Source organism: Numenius arquata, chromosome 1 (genome assembly GCF_964106895.1).
Source record: "Numenius arquata chromosome 1, bNumArq3.hap1.1, whole genome shotgun sequence".
NCBI lineage: Eukaryota > Metazoa > Chordata > Aves > Charadriiformes > Scolopacidae > Numenius > Numenius arquata.
In genome coordinates, this window is record NC_133576.1 from 6,782,742 (window position 1) to 6,800,949 (window position 18,208).

The following is an 18,208-nucleotide window of genomic DNA, read 5'->3' on the forward strand; positions in this document are numbered from 1 at the left end:
AGTTTATCAGAAAATATACTGTAGACAGAAACTCTAATTTGTAATTAGTCACACCAATCCGTCTCTTGCAGGCAGCTGATTAACTGACAAATGCAACAACTGACTACATAAAGAAATAATACTAGGAAAATATGTAACACATTTTTCTGTGTCATCTCTTGTAATTAGCAGCTGGAGACAAGGAGAGCCAGTGTTGGCTTTGACTAGCTAATGACCTAGCAGACATTTCCATCCTCTCTAGAGTGTAATAGCTATACAACACGCAGCACAGTAAATCATCTCTCAACTGGAATATAAGTCTATTAAATTGATTTTATCCTAAATACATTACTTAGTTATGAAATGCTTGTAGAAAATAATAAATCACTGCTGTTTTAAGTTTATAGACATGTAAATCACATGTGACAAGCAATAAATCAGGATACTTAGCAGAACAATATTCCAGTAACACATTCTTCCCAGGAGGCAGAACAGCCTGACTAATGAGGACAATAGCCCCTTCTCTTCCTTTTTTTCAGGTGATGCATCTCAAGAGGAAACAAGTTTCAGTTCAATCACCCTGATCATCCCAAGAGGAGAATAAAAGAATGCACATATTTAATATAGGATCCCCATCTTCTGAAGAATCCAGAGTACTCCATGGGTTCAATGGGTAACACCTCTGAGGTATGACCCACTGGAAGTTAAATAGAAGTTAAATGTATAGTCTAAGCTTCAGTTGGGTAAGACGAACTCCTCTATGGAAGACAATGCCTCCCTTGTATTTAAGAACTACTGAGGCATCACATAATGGCCTATTATTTCTTAGAAAAGTATCTTCATTCTGTTATTTTTATCCATAACTAGCCTAGGCAAAAGGTTTTGGCTAATCTCTAGATCTAAGTTTGCTTCACTTTTATTGGAGGCAATCACAAAAGAGCTGGCTAATAGGACTAGTCACCTGACTTACCTCTGCAGCCATCATGCAGATAAGGATCTTCTTGGTCTAGTTCCTCCTTTGAAATTTCAACTAGAAGGAGGAGAGATAGGCATTAGAGGAGAAAGCACTTTTCTTCTCACAGTAAAAAGCTGCCTCCTCGGGACAGGACTCAGACCAGGGTTTTGGATAAAACCAGGACAAAATTAAAGAGCATTATTTACATATTTTACAGTTATTTCATGCTTAAATTTGACATTCAAATGCACATGGCCATGGGGCATTTTCCATCTGACTGATTCAATATGAAAGTCACGCTGTGATCATAGATTACATATGGGCTGAGATTTTCAAATCCAGGCTCTTAACATTAGGCTTTTAACCAGAGCTTAACCTCATTTTCATAAGACGTGTTGTTGAGGCATGCTTGGCTTCCACTGACTTTATAGTAGCTTGGGGTACTCACAGTTTTAATGAAAATCAGATTAACCTCAGTTATTTATTTAGACTTCATTCCAAAAAGAACTCCACACCCAACTTTTGGGCACCTATTTATGGCATTCTTTCAAATGTACTTCACATACCTTAACTCACAGAGATTTGATCATACTTCTGCTAAGTGCATGTGTTCTGAGAGTTCCTTCTCTCCACACAGAGGACATAAAAGGGCTGAATACATCCACTGCCTGAAGCCACTGCTTGTCCAAAGGACTAGCTAATGGACTTCCTCCAATCCCGCTACTTTGAATGCAGATGAAGTGGTAGGCTGGTAGTGAACTGTGTGAAAGCACATCTCAATATACTCTGGTGATTAAATAGGAAGCTTCGCCTTATTTCAGTGACTGTCCATAAGCCTATTCAACCAGTGGTCACTTACAAGCAAGTAATACATCACAGATGTGAAAGCAAATTTTTGTGCAGTGGCACAAGGCTGGGTTGGTACACTGAGTCCTAGGGGTACATTTTGGTCACACAGAAGCTAATGAAATCATTTTGCCCAAGTCTGTTTTTTGTAGAGGTCTCTGGGGACACAGTCCCAGAGATTACTCTTTATGTGACTAAGAAAGCAACGTACAGGGAGTCAGCTTGCCTTACCCTCTGCAGCAGAATGCCTTCCATGCCTTGCTATTGCATAACACAAACACAAGGTGCTAGTCCAAGAAGCTGCCTCACAAAAAGGAGACTGATCTCCCCTTCACAACTAACAAAGATGTCTATTCATGTTGCTTACCCTGCCTTTCTACAGGCAATTTTTATTGTCGATAGTGATATTTGGCATACGTTCAACCAGCTTCTTGTTTCTTAGTTTAATGATGAGAACATTGTCCTGCCCTACTTGTTGACGTAGACCCATCTTTGCAGTGCATAATGGTTATTATGTGTGCCATGATAACCATACTAACCATATGCATAATGGTTATTACGTGTGCCACTTGCCCACAAGGGTAAGTGGGGAAATACTATATGCTGTGCTCACAACTCTGGATTTTCAGGTGTTGCTAGACTTCTCATGTCATGCAGGTACACTGAGTCTGCAAATTTTTGTTATTAGCAGAGTGGTCTATGTACAAGATATCTATCAGTCCAGTCACTTCACCCAGTGCTAATGGACAAGGGCAATTCCCCTGCTAAGACACGGTACACAAAGAAACTGGCAGGATATTTCTAAACCTTGCTTGATAAGGGTGTACACGGACATAAGCCAGGTTTAAAGACCTGAAACAAGTCTGATAACACACTGGCTCAAGCAGACCAATGCAAGCTTTTGTGGTGGGGTTTGGGTTTGAGTTTATGTGATTGATTAAGATGATGTCTACCAAAATCTGTCACTGGTGATCTGCAAGCCAGACTGCATGTTTTCAGCGCTCAACTGCCCATGAAGGAGGCAACACCATACAGCATGACTTCTATGCAGTTTCACATCTGCCTGCTAAGTGAAAAAGTGAAGAAAAAAAACAAAACCCAAACCCAGGTCTGAGGGTCAGCACATCCACACTCATTCACTTCAGCTCTGTGGACTAGGTATGGAGAAGGGTGTCAGGAGCTGCTGCTATTTAGATCCCCTTCTCTTCTGATAATTTCAAAAGAAATACAGGTATTATGTTTCCGTGAAATGTTCAGTTCTCCCAGACAGTCCAGGCATTTCAAATGTGCCCAGTTTGTGAGCATTTGCTTCTCACACAAAAGGCAACATTTGAATTCTGCAGAGCTAGCAAAGGCCGTCTGTTTTTTAAATCCAATTAAAAGAATCGTTTGTCAATTTTCTTTTTAATTAAAAATTTATCAGTGGGCAAAATGCTATGAAAAATTAATAGCTTATACTCAGTTTCCAAGATCAGATCATTAGTGGCCAAAATAATCAGTCTTATAGTTAAGTTCTGACACCAGGAACTGAGTGACCACTTTCCAGCTCTTTTAGCCTTCTGTGGTATACAACATATCACTAGCCAAGAAAATGAGCTCCAAAACATGCATCATTAAGTTACTCAGAGGAGATATCAAGTTAGAAGGATTCCAAAAGAAATAAAGTTCAAGCATTCCTTCTACCCCATATCATTTTTTGTCTCGCTCTTTTATAATTGGCAACATAAAATACCTTGTTCCTTTTTAGGAGCATCATCGCTGATGGACACATCAATGCCTTCTTGACCCTTCACACAGCAGTCTCTGAAGACAATTCCACACTGGTATCCTATCTTCGGGTTGGGTTCACAACTCTGTCCTTGAATTTGGGCAGCCTTTCCCAGCAAACAACAGTAACAACATACCTGTTGAAAATAATTAAAAAAAAAAGAAGGTCATATCCTAGCCCTGAACACTTCAATGCAAATTTTGTCAGTAGTGTCAATACTATTATCTCACCTTGGCAAACTGACGGAAAACTTTCTGCAATGTCTTTAAGAACTCCTGGTTTTTAAAGGCATTTTAATCTGTAGTTGAGTTCAGTGAGCTCTGCATGTGACCTACATAGAGCCAAGCACAGAACCTGGATCCAGTTCTCACAAATATTGTGTATGTGTGAATGTGTGTGCAGGGTGATGTGGAGGACCAGAACAGTCCACATACGTATATGGAATTTCATGGCTCCCTGCGTGCATAGCCCAGTTTCAAACACCAGCGAACAGCGGGAACTCTTAACACCTCTGCTTCCCTTTTGGGTCCAGTTCAGTTAAACTGAGACACAATCAATTAAATGCATGACTCAGTCAGTAAGTAACTGCCTACTGAACTTCCCAGCAAAAAATATCCCTCTCTGAACTAACAGACAAACAAGCGAATAAACATGATTCATCCAAGGTTAGTGTTAACAGGTCATAAAGAGAAACTATCCTGCTCTGAAAAACAGACTACAAAGTCAAACATTATTTAAAAGCATCGCAGTCTGGACATGGCTTCCAGCAATGAAACGTGATCCGCCTCTTCCAGACCTGCTGAACTGCAGCCCCGGAACACACCACAGAAGTGAACACAGGACAAGTTAATCCCGTGGAGTTTTCCATTTAATTTTAAATTGAGGGGACACTGCTCAAAAGGAAGGAAAATTCAGTTTTTCTTCCTTGCTGTTAGAAAGCAGCAAAGATGTTTGGTTCTCTGGAACTGGTTTCTGCCAATTGCCACTGTCATGTAAAAGCAGATTTAAGCTTTTATTGTTCATTTTATTATTCTTCCAGACTCTCTTTTGCTTGAAGAAAATAGCCCGCGCCATTAAACAGAGCAGTGGAATATAAAATAACTAAACATTGAACTAAATTTCTGTAATTTGGTGCTTTAAGCACCACACTTATTGAACAGAAGGCAACTGTTAAATTTCCTTCACTACTGGGAGATGCATACCCTGTCTATATTCTAAGCTTTCCCTTATAAGGTATTATTTATGTTTCTCTCCCTGTACTGCAATGAAAGGTTCTTTTAAAACCTAGAGCAGCATGAAAGTAAAATAATAAAATCCTTTTTTCTTGTTTCTTCAATCTTTTTTCACTTTATAGCATATTGAAGTACGTAAGCATGCTATTTTGTACTTTGTCTTTAAATACACAACTAAATGCTTTCCCTGCTGCAGAATGCTGTATGCCAGGAACTCTTCCCTCCTGGCCAGTGTTGGGGTGTTGTTTTCATGCCCACCATAATGTTAAGGTACATGTTTTCCCTTATTAACTACTGTTTGGTGGGATGGTTCCTCGCTACCAACTTTTTTTACTCGGTTCTCCAACTACTTCCATCCAATGGCAGATGTTCTGATTTTGTCACTATTATGTCTGGGATATTTCCATCTTTTCTGGCTTTTCTGGATGACTTTAGAAATAAATACTTGGTGATCTCTTCCAAGAATTGCAACATTTCTGAATATTTATTCTAACACGTCTAACATTTTCCCGAGGCATCTTTCTCAAAGTTTTTAACATCTGTCTATAATTTTGTTAGATTTCCAATTTTCACAACCATAAAATACAAGACAGAAATGAAAACTGAGCTGAAGATTCATTGTTTAAGCTTGCATATTTTTGATAACCAAATCTTGTTTAGGTTACTGAATACAGCTGATCCTTGCCGATTTTTGTCATTATGTACTTCTGGATATCCTCATTGGCTTCTACTGTTAGGCATATGAATTGACTCAATCTATTTCGTTGCCTTGCCACACAATGCTCAAATTGGGAGTTCCAGAGTTTCTCTGGATTTTTTTTTAAAGAGTGATAATCGATCTTGCCATTCTTCAAGTGTTGAATAACCTTATGTTCTTTATTTCTTCCAGGTTGAGCCACAACTTGAAAGACCTCTGTCTCCACCTAATGTGAATCTTCAAGCACAGAGCTTGCTAAGTCGTGCAACGTCTGTAAGAAACTGTATCTTCATTAACATAATTGAATGCATCGAACCATTTGTTCCAACCTGTATTTATTCCAACTGTGCATGATGCATCTTGATTTAACATCTTGATAATAATTTATGTTGTTAAACCACAGCCAAAATGATCCAGAGCCGGAAAGTGTCAAATGTTTTCTTAACTGATGTTTATGGTAAGTGGCTTTTAATATTGACTCTGGAAGATTCCGTGTTGGCAGTCCTAAAGGCTAGCACTTCCTTTTCAACTAAAGAAAAAAGGTGGAGAAGCTGATGAATGGCCTTGTGCTCAGAGCACACCCTGGACCCCGTAGACCTGCATGCATCTCCACATATCTCACCTGGGAACTTGGAAAGTCACCTTTTCTTCCAGTTCTCCCACTGTGGAATGGTAATAATACAGCAGTGATAAGGCCAGTTTAATTCATGTTCATGGAGCACCCTGGTATTCTCGGACTTAAAGCAGCATGTCACGATAAATATCAATATCCTGGGTAAGATTAATCTCAACATTTCCTTTTTCATGCTAATTTTTTCAGGGTTACCCTGTTCTGAAAGACTTTGATCCTTCAGTCAGGAGTGCAGTCTAGACTCTGTATTAGTTCAGTTCTTGATGTGTTTGCAGCCATTTTCCAAAGGTTGCCAGCTGCCCGGAGGCATGCTGCGATCACCATTCACCCATTTGCTAGAACCTCATGGATGGTACAACCTAATGATTGAGTTGTTATTACACACTTTCACTGCCTGGAAGCCTTTTCTTCTTAAGTGATCCCGATAATAATCTCAAACATTTTTTTTCCTGTGCCTCTCCCCTGTTATTAGCAAAAGCCCATGCAGCTTCAAAGCCATGCCTTCATCTTCGTGTTTGGATAGAAAGCTGTGTCCTACTTCAAGTCCTATGATCCCCCGACTGCTCTTATACCTTTCCTTCTCACAGAAAGGAATAAAGATGTAAGGAATAAAGGAACAAATCATTACATGTGAGAAGTTTGAAGATTTAGTTTTGGTGTGATTAGGAAGCACCTGAAATTCCTTTACTCAATAAGCTCTCTTAATTAGTTAAATTTTATAACAGTTCTTTATTACTTACGTCATCATTTAAGTTACCAGATCTGGAAAGGTGAACCATGTATTAACATTGCTTTTGTGTATCTGTCCACAAGAGGTCTCTCATTTGCTGAAATCCAGACTAACTAGCAGAAGCTATGAAAAACTGACTGAAAAAAATACGAATAACTCAGCAGAATTTATCAGAACTTTTGAAGATCTTAACAAAAAAAAAATAAATACGTTCAGCAGTGCAAAGCAACAAAACCTCATGCTCACCTAATATACAAAACCAAAGTATTCTTGACAAAACTGGGGAGATAAGGCTGTATCTCAATCTTTGGAAAAAGAAAGTACCTATGACAAATTTGGAGGAAAGTGTCCAAGCACCTTAAAGAAGGTCAAATTTCTACAAGCTTCGCTCCTTTCTACAGGGCTGTTGTGGTAGAAAGTTTCATAAAACTATTTCTACTTGTCCTGTATCAGCAACAAATCTGGAAATCCATCACTGTCTTTTGATTAACATTTTAAAGATTAATGATTAATTTTGCATCCCTTTTTTCAAGGCAAGAAAAGCTGTGCTTCCAAGAAATGGAGGAGTAAAATTATGCCCATTATTACCTATGCCTACTGCCTTTAAGTGTAAAAGCTAAGGCAAGTGTTTTCAAAATATGGTCTTTTTATCTTCTTTCCAATCGCAAGTTTTGGATTCAGAAGAAAGATTAGCTGCCTCATTTGCTGCGAAGTGCTGCGATTAATCCTACTAATTGAATTACTAAATCACTCTTTCTGCTTCCTTGAAGGAGACAAAGAGAATCCAAAAGATTTCCCATGCTACCTAAGCTAAACTAAAATGAACCAACTTAGGTAAAATGAGATTCAAGCCCATGTAAGCCGGGGTTGGTCCGAATGGAAACGTTCACCGCAGCAGGGCAAAATTGCCAGATAAATTGTACATCTCAAGGTCATCAGATTAAAAATGTACTCAACAAAAGAAATCATAATTGTTCACAGATATTAGATCATAAATCATCTATGTCCATCATGGATCAAAGAGATTATCTACAAAGATACTCCTACAGCTACCTCAGTACAGTTATTAAGCGTAGGATATTCCTACTAGGGAGCAGAGGGGCAGAACAGGCTCACAAAGATTAAATAACACTGACTATGTTTATACCAGTAAATTAAACAGGGACAGAATACGGGTTCAGGCATTGTCCCACAATCGTCTGTAATGTTTAAATATTAGCAAGCTCCAATGGCAACTAACATCCCTCAGACAATGCTGAAGCATATTCTGGGGTTAGCAGAGGCCAGCGATGTTCCCAACAGCCCTCATGCACTGTGTTTTGCAGGGGAAAGACGTCAGTTGCGTGACATGAGCTGTGCTGAGCCATTTAGTCTCAGGGCCAGAGATCAAGGCCCAGTACACTTTATTTAATAATACAGCCGTCACCATGAAAACCTGCTATCTTTGAAGAAATCTGGCCGTTTTAAAAAACACCATCATTAACTCCTCTTCTTCCTCATACTGACAAGCCCACATAGGGAAACATCAGTCAATTGATGAGAAAGTAGGTTTCCTTGAACAGTTGTATTCTGTTTAAAAGCTGTCCCACGGCATGTGTTTCAAATAGTGCTGCTGTTATAAACCTACCTCTGGTAGCAAGCACTTGAGCTTGCAGAGTGCTCACCAGCACAGTCCTTGTTCATAGTCCTTCAAAGTATTGACACAGAGAGCTAAATATTTTTTCATGCTACATCCCAATTGGGGTGGACAGGCTTCTAATGCTACAGGCTGCAGAGAGGAATCTCCATGTCAGGAGCAGAGCACAGCCTGGACGTGATCAACAGGTGAAATATGTCCCCTCTGTCAAACACGTTCCACCATGGGACAAAATCACGCTGCACATGCAGACAAGTTTACGACAACCCAACAGTGCCAGTCTCATCATCATGTGTTACCTTTCTTCTGCCCACAGCGAGAATGTGGATTACTTCACAGCCCTGGCATCAGCACCATCCTACTGCCAGGAACATGATCAAGCCAGCATTTTGAAGATATGAAACTTGCGAGTCAGACATTGTCTGCCATCTTCTATAGAGTAGATATATTTTTTTTTAACTGAATGAACTGAAACAGCATCTTTGAGCAACAGGAAGAATTAAAAACACTGTCATCTATTTTCATCACCACTGAAAGAAACCTACAGTAGGACCAGAGCTGTTTGTGCCTGCGTCATGGTCAAGATCATGATCTTACTAGTGGAACTTTCTTCCAAAAACACTCTGCACAGTGGTACAAATATGTTCCCTTTCAAGAAATGGGAGACAAAGACAGTAATAAAGGCACAGGGCAGGGCACAGAACAACCAAAGATGCCAACAACAGGCATTTTGATTCTAGTATCAAATGCTATTACCACAAGCTTAGAGATGTCTATTCAATTGTAAATCAAAGCCATGTTAACTAAGGACACGTACACAAGCTGGAATTATAAGTACACTAAGAGGATTAACTTCAGTCCTACGCCTTTGGACCACCAATACTGAAAACCACAGAGTTTGACCTTAGGCCATGAAGGTCTAATGAAAGCTGAAGTCTGAAACACATCTGAGTTTCTCACCCATCCCTTCCGACAGCGTTGATGTCTTCTCTTCATGCCAAAGTAGTTTCCTAGCCAATTACCCATTCAAGACTTTCCACCCTTTTGCATTCTACCCTCTGCCTCTGCTAAAATAAAACGAGACAATCTGCTTCACTCCACAAGGAACTGCTTCTCTCAAAGAAGCACAAAGTGGAGAGCCTTAACACAGATAGAAGGTGTAGGTGGGGAAAAAACCTGTCTACGTGCATCAAACTGAGTACGGTGACCTTCAGCATCAATCCTTAACACCAATCTAGACAATCAATACCATTTCTTAAAGATGAACAGGAATAGCTCTGATGTCTCACCTTGAAGTATTCAGCTTCACAGGTGGAATTTTCACCAATATGTGAGTCACACTCCTCACGCACGTTGGCAAATTCAATCCCATCTGAACAGTACTGCTTCTCCAACTGGCTGCGGCAGCACTGTACCTGAGTCATGCTGGCAAAAGGATGGAAGCAATAGGAGAAGGACGTCATATATAGGTCAAGAACAGATAACCTGAATTTTGACAATTGGCACTTGTACTAGTGCCATGGAAGGAGGTTCCTGTGTGCACACGTTAGTTACAAAGTAAATACATTCTCTAGGAGTAGGCAGAATGTCTAGGTGGTATGTTTAATACAGTTTTAACTGCCTGTCTACCTTGCAGTCTGTCCTGACTTTTTTTTTTTAAGCAAATGGCTAACTTCAACCACATTTGGCACGGGGCTCCAAGTCTCCAGGACTTGCATTCTTGCATGTTTTGTGACAGCTGGCAGCTGAAGAGAGGATGGTGAGAACCAAATCGTTTTGGCTCCAACTGGTGGAAGGGAGAATTCAGGCCCTGGACACAGTGAAAATCTGCAATCCCATGGCCAGTGTAGTCTGTCATGTAGGGCATGCTGAAGGAAGCTCAAAGTGTTGCCCTGTAGGACAACGAGACATGGGGAGAAGCGAAGATACCAAGGAAAGTCATAGTGAGAAACAGAGCGTATTGCAAGCAAGAGGCAAAGAAAGACAAGGGAGAGAAGAATACTACAAGCCAGGAAGATGTGGAGACAGGATCAAAATCTGCAGGAAACTCAGCTTTGTTAGTTCCACTGCTCATAAAATCATTCTATTTTATCTCAGTTCCAATGTATAAATTGAAAAATCCTTCCTGTGGAAAAAAAATAAAAAAATAAAAAAATCTGTGTGAGGAGGCTTTAAAATCCTCCACTCCTCTTGCTTCTGTCACTTGCATGCAAAGCAGCTGAGTTGCTAGAGGGGAAAGGAAACTATCCCAAAGGCAATCCAAGTTGATAAAATCTATTTATAGTGTAATAGGGGCACCTAAAAGGCATGGCCCAGTATGTTAGAGCTCTAAGAAATGCACGGAAAAACCTTATAAATGCACTTTTATACCCATCACCATGGGAAATCTTATGCATCTTACAGACCAACAACACTGAATGTATTCTCTTTGCTCTTAAGAGTATTCACCTATTCTTTTTCTCAACTTCAGTTATTTGATCTGATGAATCAAATCTTTTCAAGGGTTACCTAGAAATACATAAAATTACATAAAGATACTCAGCAAACCAATGCCCTGTACTCTTAAAAATCCTTTATTTACACTGTTGAATATTTTGCAATTATAAGGAAGAAGGGTGGGTTAGATGCACTGCTGAGGTACTGGCTTCCCCTACTTCCATCTAGGTGGATTCCCATTCATTACCTCTGGAGGAGCTTCCCTGCTCTCGATGACCATAGGATGAGCATGAGGAACTCCCAGAGCTCCAAGGCCAGGCCATCCAGTTCAGCCCACTAAAAGCAGGGTACATGTGGGTACTGGGCTCAGATTCTGCATCTCTGGTGAGATATTGGTGCATATTGGTGAGGCAAGGCTGTCAAGCTACACTCCTGAAGATTCCTGATCCTTATTTATTGGATTTTTTTACTGGTCTGACTGTGCAGTTTGCACTTGGACAAAAACAGCTATGAGATTTCAATGCATAGGAACAAAACCCAGGTACGTTCATGAACAGATTATACAAAAATAGACTCTAAAGTCACAGCAAGAAGTTAAGCCCAGGACAGTAACTTTATTTGGCAGAATACTTGAAGTTTTTGATATTTGATTTAGTTCCAGTTTGGAAGAATATGTAGCTTTTTTGTTGCTGAAATTCCCTCTGAAGCAGAATTTCCATTCCCTGCCCAGCTCTGGGGTGGTCTGACTGTCAGGACTTTGGAAGCCAGTAAAACCTGAACTTCAAGCCCAAGAGTGTGGGAGCTGAGACTTTCCAGCTCCTTTAGCCCTCCAAGTCCTGTGGAGGAGCTAGATATGTTAGCCACAGACAAACAAACAAACAACAGCAGTCTTTCAGTAAATCTGTTTGATTTCCAGTATGGCTTTTTTTTTTCAAATACCAGTCATCTCTTTGAAATCTCTGACAAATTGGCAATTTCAATCAAAACAAAAAAGTTTCTTAAAATGTTTCCCACAGCTGCATTCGTAAGTCCTGCGGCCCACCCCAACTGTAATAAGGAATTAAACATCAATTGAATGCCAGATTAAAATACCATTTGTTCATTCTCAGAACAACAACAATAAAATCACACTTCATTGCCCAAATCCTACAGTGAAGTTGCACTGGTAGCAAATATCGCTTGAGTCTAAACACTGGTGTGGCTGTAACAGAGGTAGAAAACCCTGAAAGATGGCAGAGAAAAATGCTAGAAAAAACTGAACAGGACTGGTCTTCTGGCTGCAACTTAGCCTGCCCAGCTGACCATCCTTTTCCCTTTGCACACCAGCCCACGTGCTGATGGTCGCTAGAGCTTGCCACCACAAGCTCATCAGAGTCCAAGACTTTTGAGATGAAGAGCATCTCTCCCTGCCTTTGCTAAGTTGTGTGTCTCCCTGGCTTAGACTCTAACATAATACATACCCACTCTCTACTTCACAGCAGAGTGAAGGAGACAACTGTAATGGCTAATAGGACATCTAGAGTTGTCTCTTCATGTAAAACTTTTCAACTCTTCCTGTGTAGCATTCCTACTAACTTCATGTCCACGGACAGCTTACAATATTGGTCTATAAAAAGAGAGAAAGTAGAGGAGTACTTTCCTGCCAGGTTTTTATTTTACTACTCCTAATAATTAAAAAAGCCATATTCTTCCTTATCTGCCACATTCTGATTTTCAGTTAAAACAGTGCAACAGAAGTTTATTGAAATAAATAGGTATTTACAATATAACTGAAATATCATAACACGAAGGACACAATCTCTAGGAGCATAAGGCCTCATAACTGATGTTCAGTCAGGCTATTTCAAATAAAATCAGGCGTTTTCTGGTTTCTCTGAAAGATGAGTTTTAGTCATGGCTCACTAATGAACAGAAGTCACTCAGACATTTTAAAAGTCCTTATTCTTTGTTGCACGCGGTGATCTAAAATTCAAGTTATTTCATTACTACGTAATTGGATTATAAATAAAGTTAAGAAATCATAGTTTATATTCTCACTTTTACCTTCTGTTAAAATTTAACCAATGTTACAGATTTTTATGGAATAAATTTCCAGCTGAAAAGCTACATGTCCGTTTACCTCCACATTCCTTTCACATTTATTATTCTCCTTCCCAGATGATACACTCCTAAACCAGCACAGAGTTTGTAATTTTAAATTTCTTTCCATAAAAGCATTAAAATTTAACTTTGCTCTGAAAACAATGTCTTTTTTGTCAGCTTAATTTCATTACCCTCTGCCTCTCTCCTTCTGCTTATTAGCCTGTCTTCAAGTTATGTCAGTGCTATTCATGCGCGCAGTGGAAGGCCTTTCACAAAAAAAATATTAAAATTAAAAAGGGAATGGTTCCATTCCAGAATTATTTTGCAAAAATAAGCTGGGTCTTTCACCCTTAGTCCTTTCAGTTTGCAGTTTAACATGCAACAGAAATGAACTTAGGAAAATTAAGAGCAAGATCTGGTATAATGAGTGACATGATATGAGTGACGTAACAATATGAAAATAATAAAGAGTGCCTCAACAATGAAAATACATATATTAGAACAAGTGCTATACATTAACAAGGGACTCAAGGAAAAATAACTGATTCAAACCTCAAAATTAATCAGCTGCAATCCTTAAACAACTTTGTCGTTTACTTAGTAAAAGGTTTCTTGAATGTAAACAGTAAAATTATATTGGCAACATATATTATGTAGAGAAACAATACTGATAACATTGTGGCAGAGAAAGAACTGAGTTTGACATTATTCACAAGGCGAAGTAAGCAAGTTATCCTAAACGAGTGGCAATAAAACCCTGACAACACAGCAGATTGTTCTTCTATTGCTCTGACTGTGAAGCAAAAAATCTTAAGTGACTGAGGCACACTTAGCAGGCTACAGAGAAGAGGTAATAATTAATAAAGAAAACTTCTCCAAAAATAACTTTAAACAGCTTTTTCAGACAGACAAGTGTCACAAGTTTGATGTCCGAAATCTCAGGCTTTGCCAGACTTACAATGGCATAAATCAATAAACATCTATCAGCAGTTAAGCATCTGGTGCCTATCACTCCACACACTCTTGTCTTATCACGTCCTTGTGTTCCCGCCTGAGTGTGCATCCAAGTGCTGCCACCTGTCTCTGCTTGGGAACACAGATCACTTTTTTGTTCTGTTTTTGCACAGCACCTAGCAGAGCTTTCTGTAGCTTCTTCTTTTACGCATTTTTGCAACACTAATAATAAATAACGTTATTCCCAATGTAACTCCGAAAAGACTTTACGTAGTGTTAAAGGCATGCAGTTCTCATATGGAGATATGCTGTTTCTGGCCCAGGAATTAAGTTCACTTGCTAAGAGCTCTGGGCAGGGGAAACTTCATTTTGAAAGGAAGAAGATTTACTGGGCAGGTTGAGTTCCAAAAATAAATGGAAGCTGTTTCCAGCTGCTGTGAGTTTAACCACATCACAAGAAAATGGATGAATGGGCAAAAAGCTGCTGTTATGACAGCCAAAGATATTATTCATTAAAATGTTACACTCATATTTACTGAGTCATGTAGACACAGAGAAAAATACTGTCACTGTCCTGAGTGATAATATAATGAGGTATACTTATTTGTGGGACAAGCAACCACAATAAGAGATTGCAGAAATGACTGGATATTGAGCCAGAAGCCCTGTTTCAACTTAAATGCAACCGAATAACAGTAGCCAGGTAGACCTTACAAATTCATGTGAACTTCAGACAGAGGGCTGGTTCACCTGTGGAGCAGGACAATAAAGTTAGCACGTCTGCACTTTGAACTGTACCATATTCAGCATATTTTTACCAAGAAAGGTTGGACCAGATGATCCTTGAGGCCCTTTCCAGCCTGCTATTCTATGATAAGTGATGCTCACACAGATGGCAAGTCCCTTAAGAACCACAAGAGACTTTGGCGGAAGGATCCTTAAAAGATGGTGAAACCCAGAGCTGTCAGCTTGTTTCTAGGATGCACAGAACATATGAGCATGTCAGTGCCTGTGTGGAAACCCTTCTTGATTATTACGACTGTGCTTTAAATGGTTGGGAAAAGGCCAAGGGGGTGCAATTCTAATTCAATAAGGCGGCTTGTTTCTCACACAAACAAAAGCAAAGCAAAAGAAACTAGCAGTGGGCTTGCTTTGAGGGAAGGACTGAATCTGAGAAGCCGTTATTACTATTCTAAGCAGAGGACTCAAAAACAGCATGTAAATTCTTATAATCATGTTGGGGAAAGTACTCACATCCAATCTGTTCTGCGTTGCACAGTCTTTGCAACGTAAATGCACAAAATCATTTTTACCTCAGTAACTTCATCAAATCTGCTCACTTCACAATGCATTTTTCCCTTGCATTCAACTGCTAACCTTGCGAATCCAAGCTGAAATATGCAGGGCAAACAGCTCCATCTGGCATGAAGTAATATGGGCTTGTACACCCAAGAGGCCATGTTTTTTCAGAGCACTCAAGTCAGATGATCTACACTCTCCAACACCTATGCTGCACTGGACAGTCAAAAGATCCCAGCTGGTGTTTAAACAACCACATATATGATAAGTATCTGTCGCCCAGCAGCTCCCACTGCATTTAGGTGTCCAAACAGGAAGCAAATTCTTTTGACACTCCATCGCCAATAAGGCATCCTGTGGCATATTCTTACCTGCTTAGACCTGAGCAAGTGCAAGGCACCTGGTTTTGTTTGCATCTCACTGCAGTAGGAATAAATGCACAAGATCAGTGTCATTACCCTCATGCACTGGCAAAGGGAAGCATGCTCCCTCACTGTTCATTCTGACTCCAGTTACAGCAGCCATCAGGAGTAGAATTTGGTCCTTACTTTTGTGTCTAGCATAGCATCATGAAATGATTTTTCTGTACCTCTCACAGATATGCCAGCTTGCAATCATAACTGGAGTAAAATAATATTCCCATTAAAGAAAGTAGTCAAAGGTGCCAATTTTACTTAGTTATTTTTAGGGTGAAGCCAAGCTTCAGGGGGAGCTGTATTTATGTATTGTACTGGCATGAGTACATGCCACTGAACTGCATTTATCCACTTTTTTTTTTTTTTAAGTGCTCAAGCCTCTCACAGAATATGTGCCTTTACCCATTTCTTATTTACCATTACATCACTATAATTTTAATTACATATCAGATATACACAAAAGGTAGCTGAAGCATTAGTAAGCTTAGTTCCTATGAAGTCCTAAAGACTCTCTAAAATGGCAATCTTTAAAAGAATAAACTACATTTACAGCAGAATCGCAACTCACATGAATCAAATGATCATTAAATCATCAAGATTCTCGCTCCCAGATCGTTCAATAAACTTGGTTTCCTGTTTTTCCTGCCTCTGTTTTGTCTGTAACTCTTCTGACTCTCCAAGTATTTCCTAAATTGGGATTTAAGTTCTATCTGTCAATTCTTCTGCGTAAGAGAGTGCTTTCAATGCCAATATAAATGCCAAAGTCAGAAAACACGGACAGACTTGCCTGCAAGACACATTCTTTCCATAATAAAGATCAATCCAACACTTCTACAATTACCAAGGTTAAATCACTTTGCAATCCATTTGAAAAGATAGAGGGGAGCAACATAACGTGTTTTAAATACAAAAATCCTCTGTGACACTGCCCCTCAAACTACCAGTCACAAATTGTTACCTCCACCAATTACATTTAACAAGTGCATTTAACAGCAAAAATAACGCAAACTATCATTGACATAAAATATATGAATGCCCCAACCATCTAAGAGATTCAGTATAACCAAAGTATTACTGTGGAAAAAATTTATCATTTAACTTCATTATTTCATTTTCTAGATTACATTAGTATCCTATAAAATGTCAGCAGAATTAAGAAATCTACTTATTAACTAAAGGTTACTAGTTTCTACCATCAAATACATTTGAAAGAAGTCAGGTATTCTACATAACTAGGAATCTCCTTGACTCTCTAAGTCAAGTTCCCCCCCATCAGCAATTCTCTAAGTTCCTCTAAGTTCCCCTCCATCAGCAATTCAACTAAGAACTGCAGGACAATTATCTGGGTGGCACCACATAGGAGAAACAGTTTTAAAAGGCTGTCTTCCATACATACATATGTACATATTCAATCCATAGATTATTCATGTACAGGATCTGTTCTGTTTCCTGACAAACTTTTGCCCAAGAATTTTGACCATCACTGGGCTCGATTCATAATCCATACAAACTGAAGAAGCTTTGCTGACATTAGTGGAGCCACACTGAGATATATTGACTGCAGGCAGAGTCCAAGCCCTATGAGTACAATACAGCAGAAGAACTTCTAAGAGACAGTACACGTCAAGCAAATTAGAGATGGGTGACTCTACAGTAGCTCAACAGCAAAAATTTAAACGACTTAATGGAAGAAAAGTAGGTAGTCAGTAGGTACTCCACAAGGCTAGATGTGGGTTCTAAAAACTTGGATGTAAGAGTTGGGTGCTTCATCTTCTAAATCAGCTTTCATACCTGCCATTCCCATGGTTTTACATGAACATATAAACTCTAGTTTAATATATAATACACAAATATATACCTGCATTCTCTGGACTCGGATATTAATGGTAGAGAAGTACATATTCTGTTTTTATTTGCCCATTCAATACCCTTGTCACAGCATTCTTCCATTGAAGGATCTGCAGAAATGAGGGAAGAAAGAAAAACACAACAATATGTTTAATACAATCTTAATAAATCGCATTGCATCTCCCAGTTAAAAAAAAAACAAAAACAAAAAAACAACAAACCAACCAAAAAACCCACAACAAAACAAAAGAGAGTTTGTTTTCCCCTCCCTAATCTACACAGAATAGCACACCCATCCAAAAGGCAGCCATGGCCAAATGATGCATCCATTAGCACCTTGCAATCAGCCCAAGTGCTGGAGGTGTTCCTTCCTTGGTGAAGCGAACTGCAGTTTCCCTTAACCTTCCACATAAAGACACAGCCTAGGGACTGATACTCCAGAAAAAAACAGTTCCAATAGACACAGTCCTGCACAATAAAGGGATCTGTCAGATTGCACTCCTTTATTACCAAAAGCGGCAGCAGCAATAAGCAACCTTTTAAAATCATGGAGAATAAAGGATAAATCAAATAACTGTCTGATATAAAAAACAGATGAATCTCATTACAAGTTAATCTGCAGAACTATTTTTTCCCTGAGGTTATTATCCAATTAGTCTATTTTAATCAAAAGTATGTCTGCAAATGCAGAAGTATTGT

General features: G+C 39.3%; 1 protein-coding gene across 1 annotated transcript in view; it reads right to left on the minus strand.

The window, feature by feature from the left end:
* The window catches only part of FBLN1 (fibulin 1), a 37,571-nt gene extending 19,958 nt beyond the window's left edge, over window positions 1-17,613 (minus strand). Inside the window, exons 1-4 of the mRNA XM_074166511.1 lie at window positions 17,520-17,613; window positions 9,764-9,899; window positions 3,513-3,684; window positions 950-1,009 (exon numbers count right to left, since the gene is read on the minus strand). Coding sequence (XP_074022612.1) covers window positions 950-1,009; window positions 3,513-3,684; window positions 9,764-9,899; window positions 17,520-17,611 — 460 coding nt within the window. The 5' untranslated portion in view covers window positions 17,612-17,613. The remainder of the gene's footprint in view (window positions 1-949; window positions 1,010-3,512; window positions 3,685-9,763; window positions 9,900-17,519) is intronic.
* Window positions 17,614-18,208: the final 595 nt, after the last annotated feature.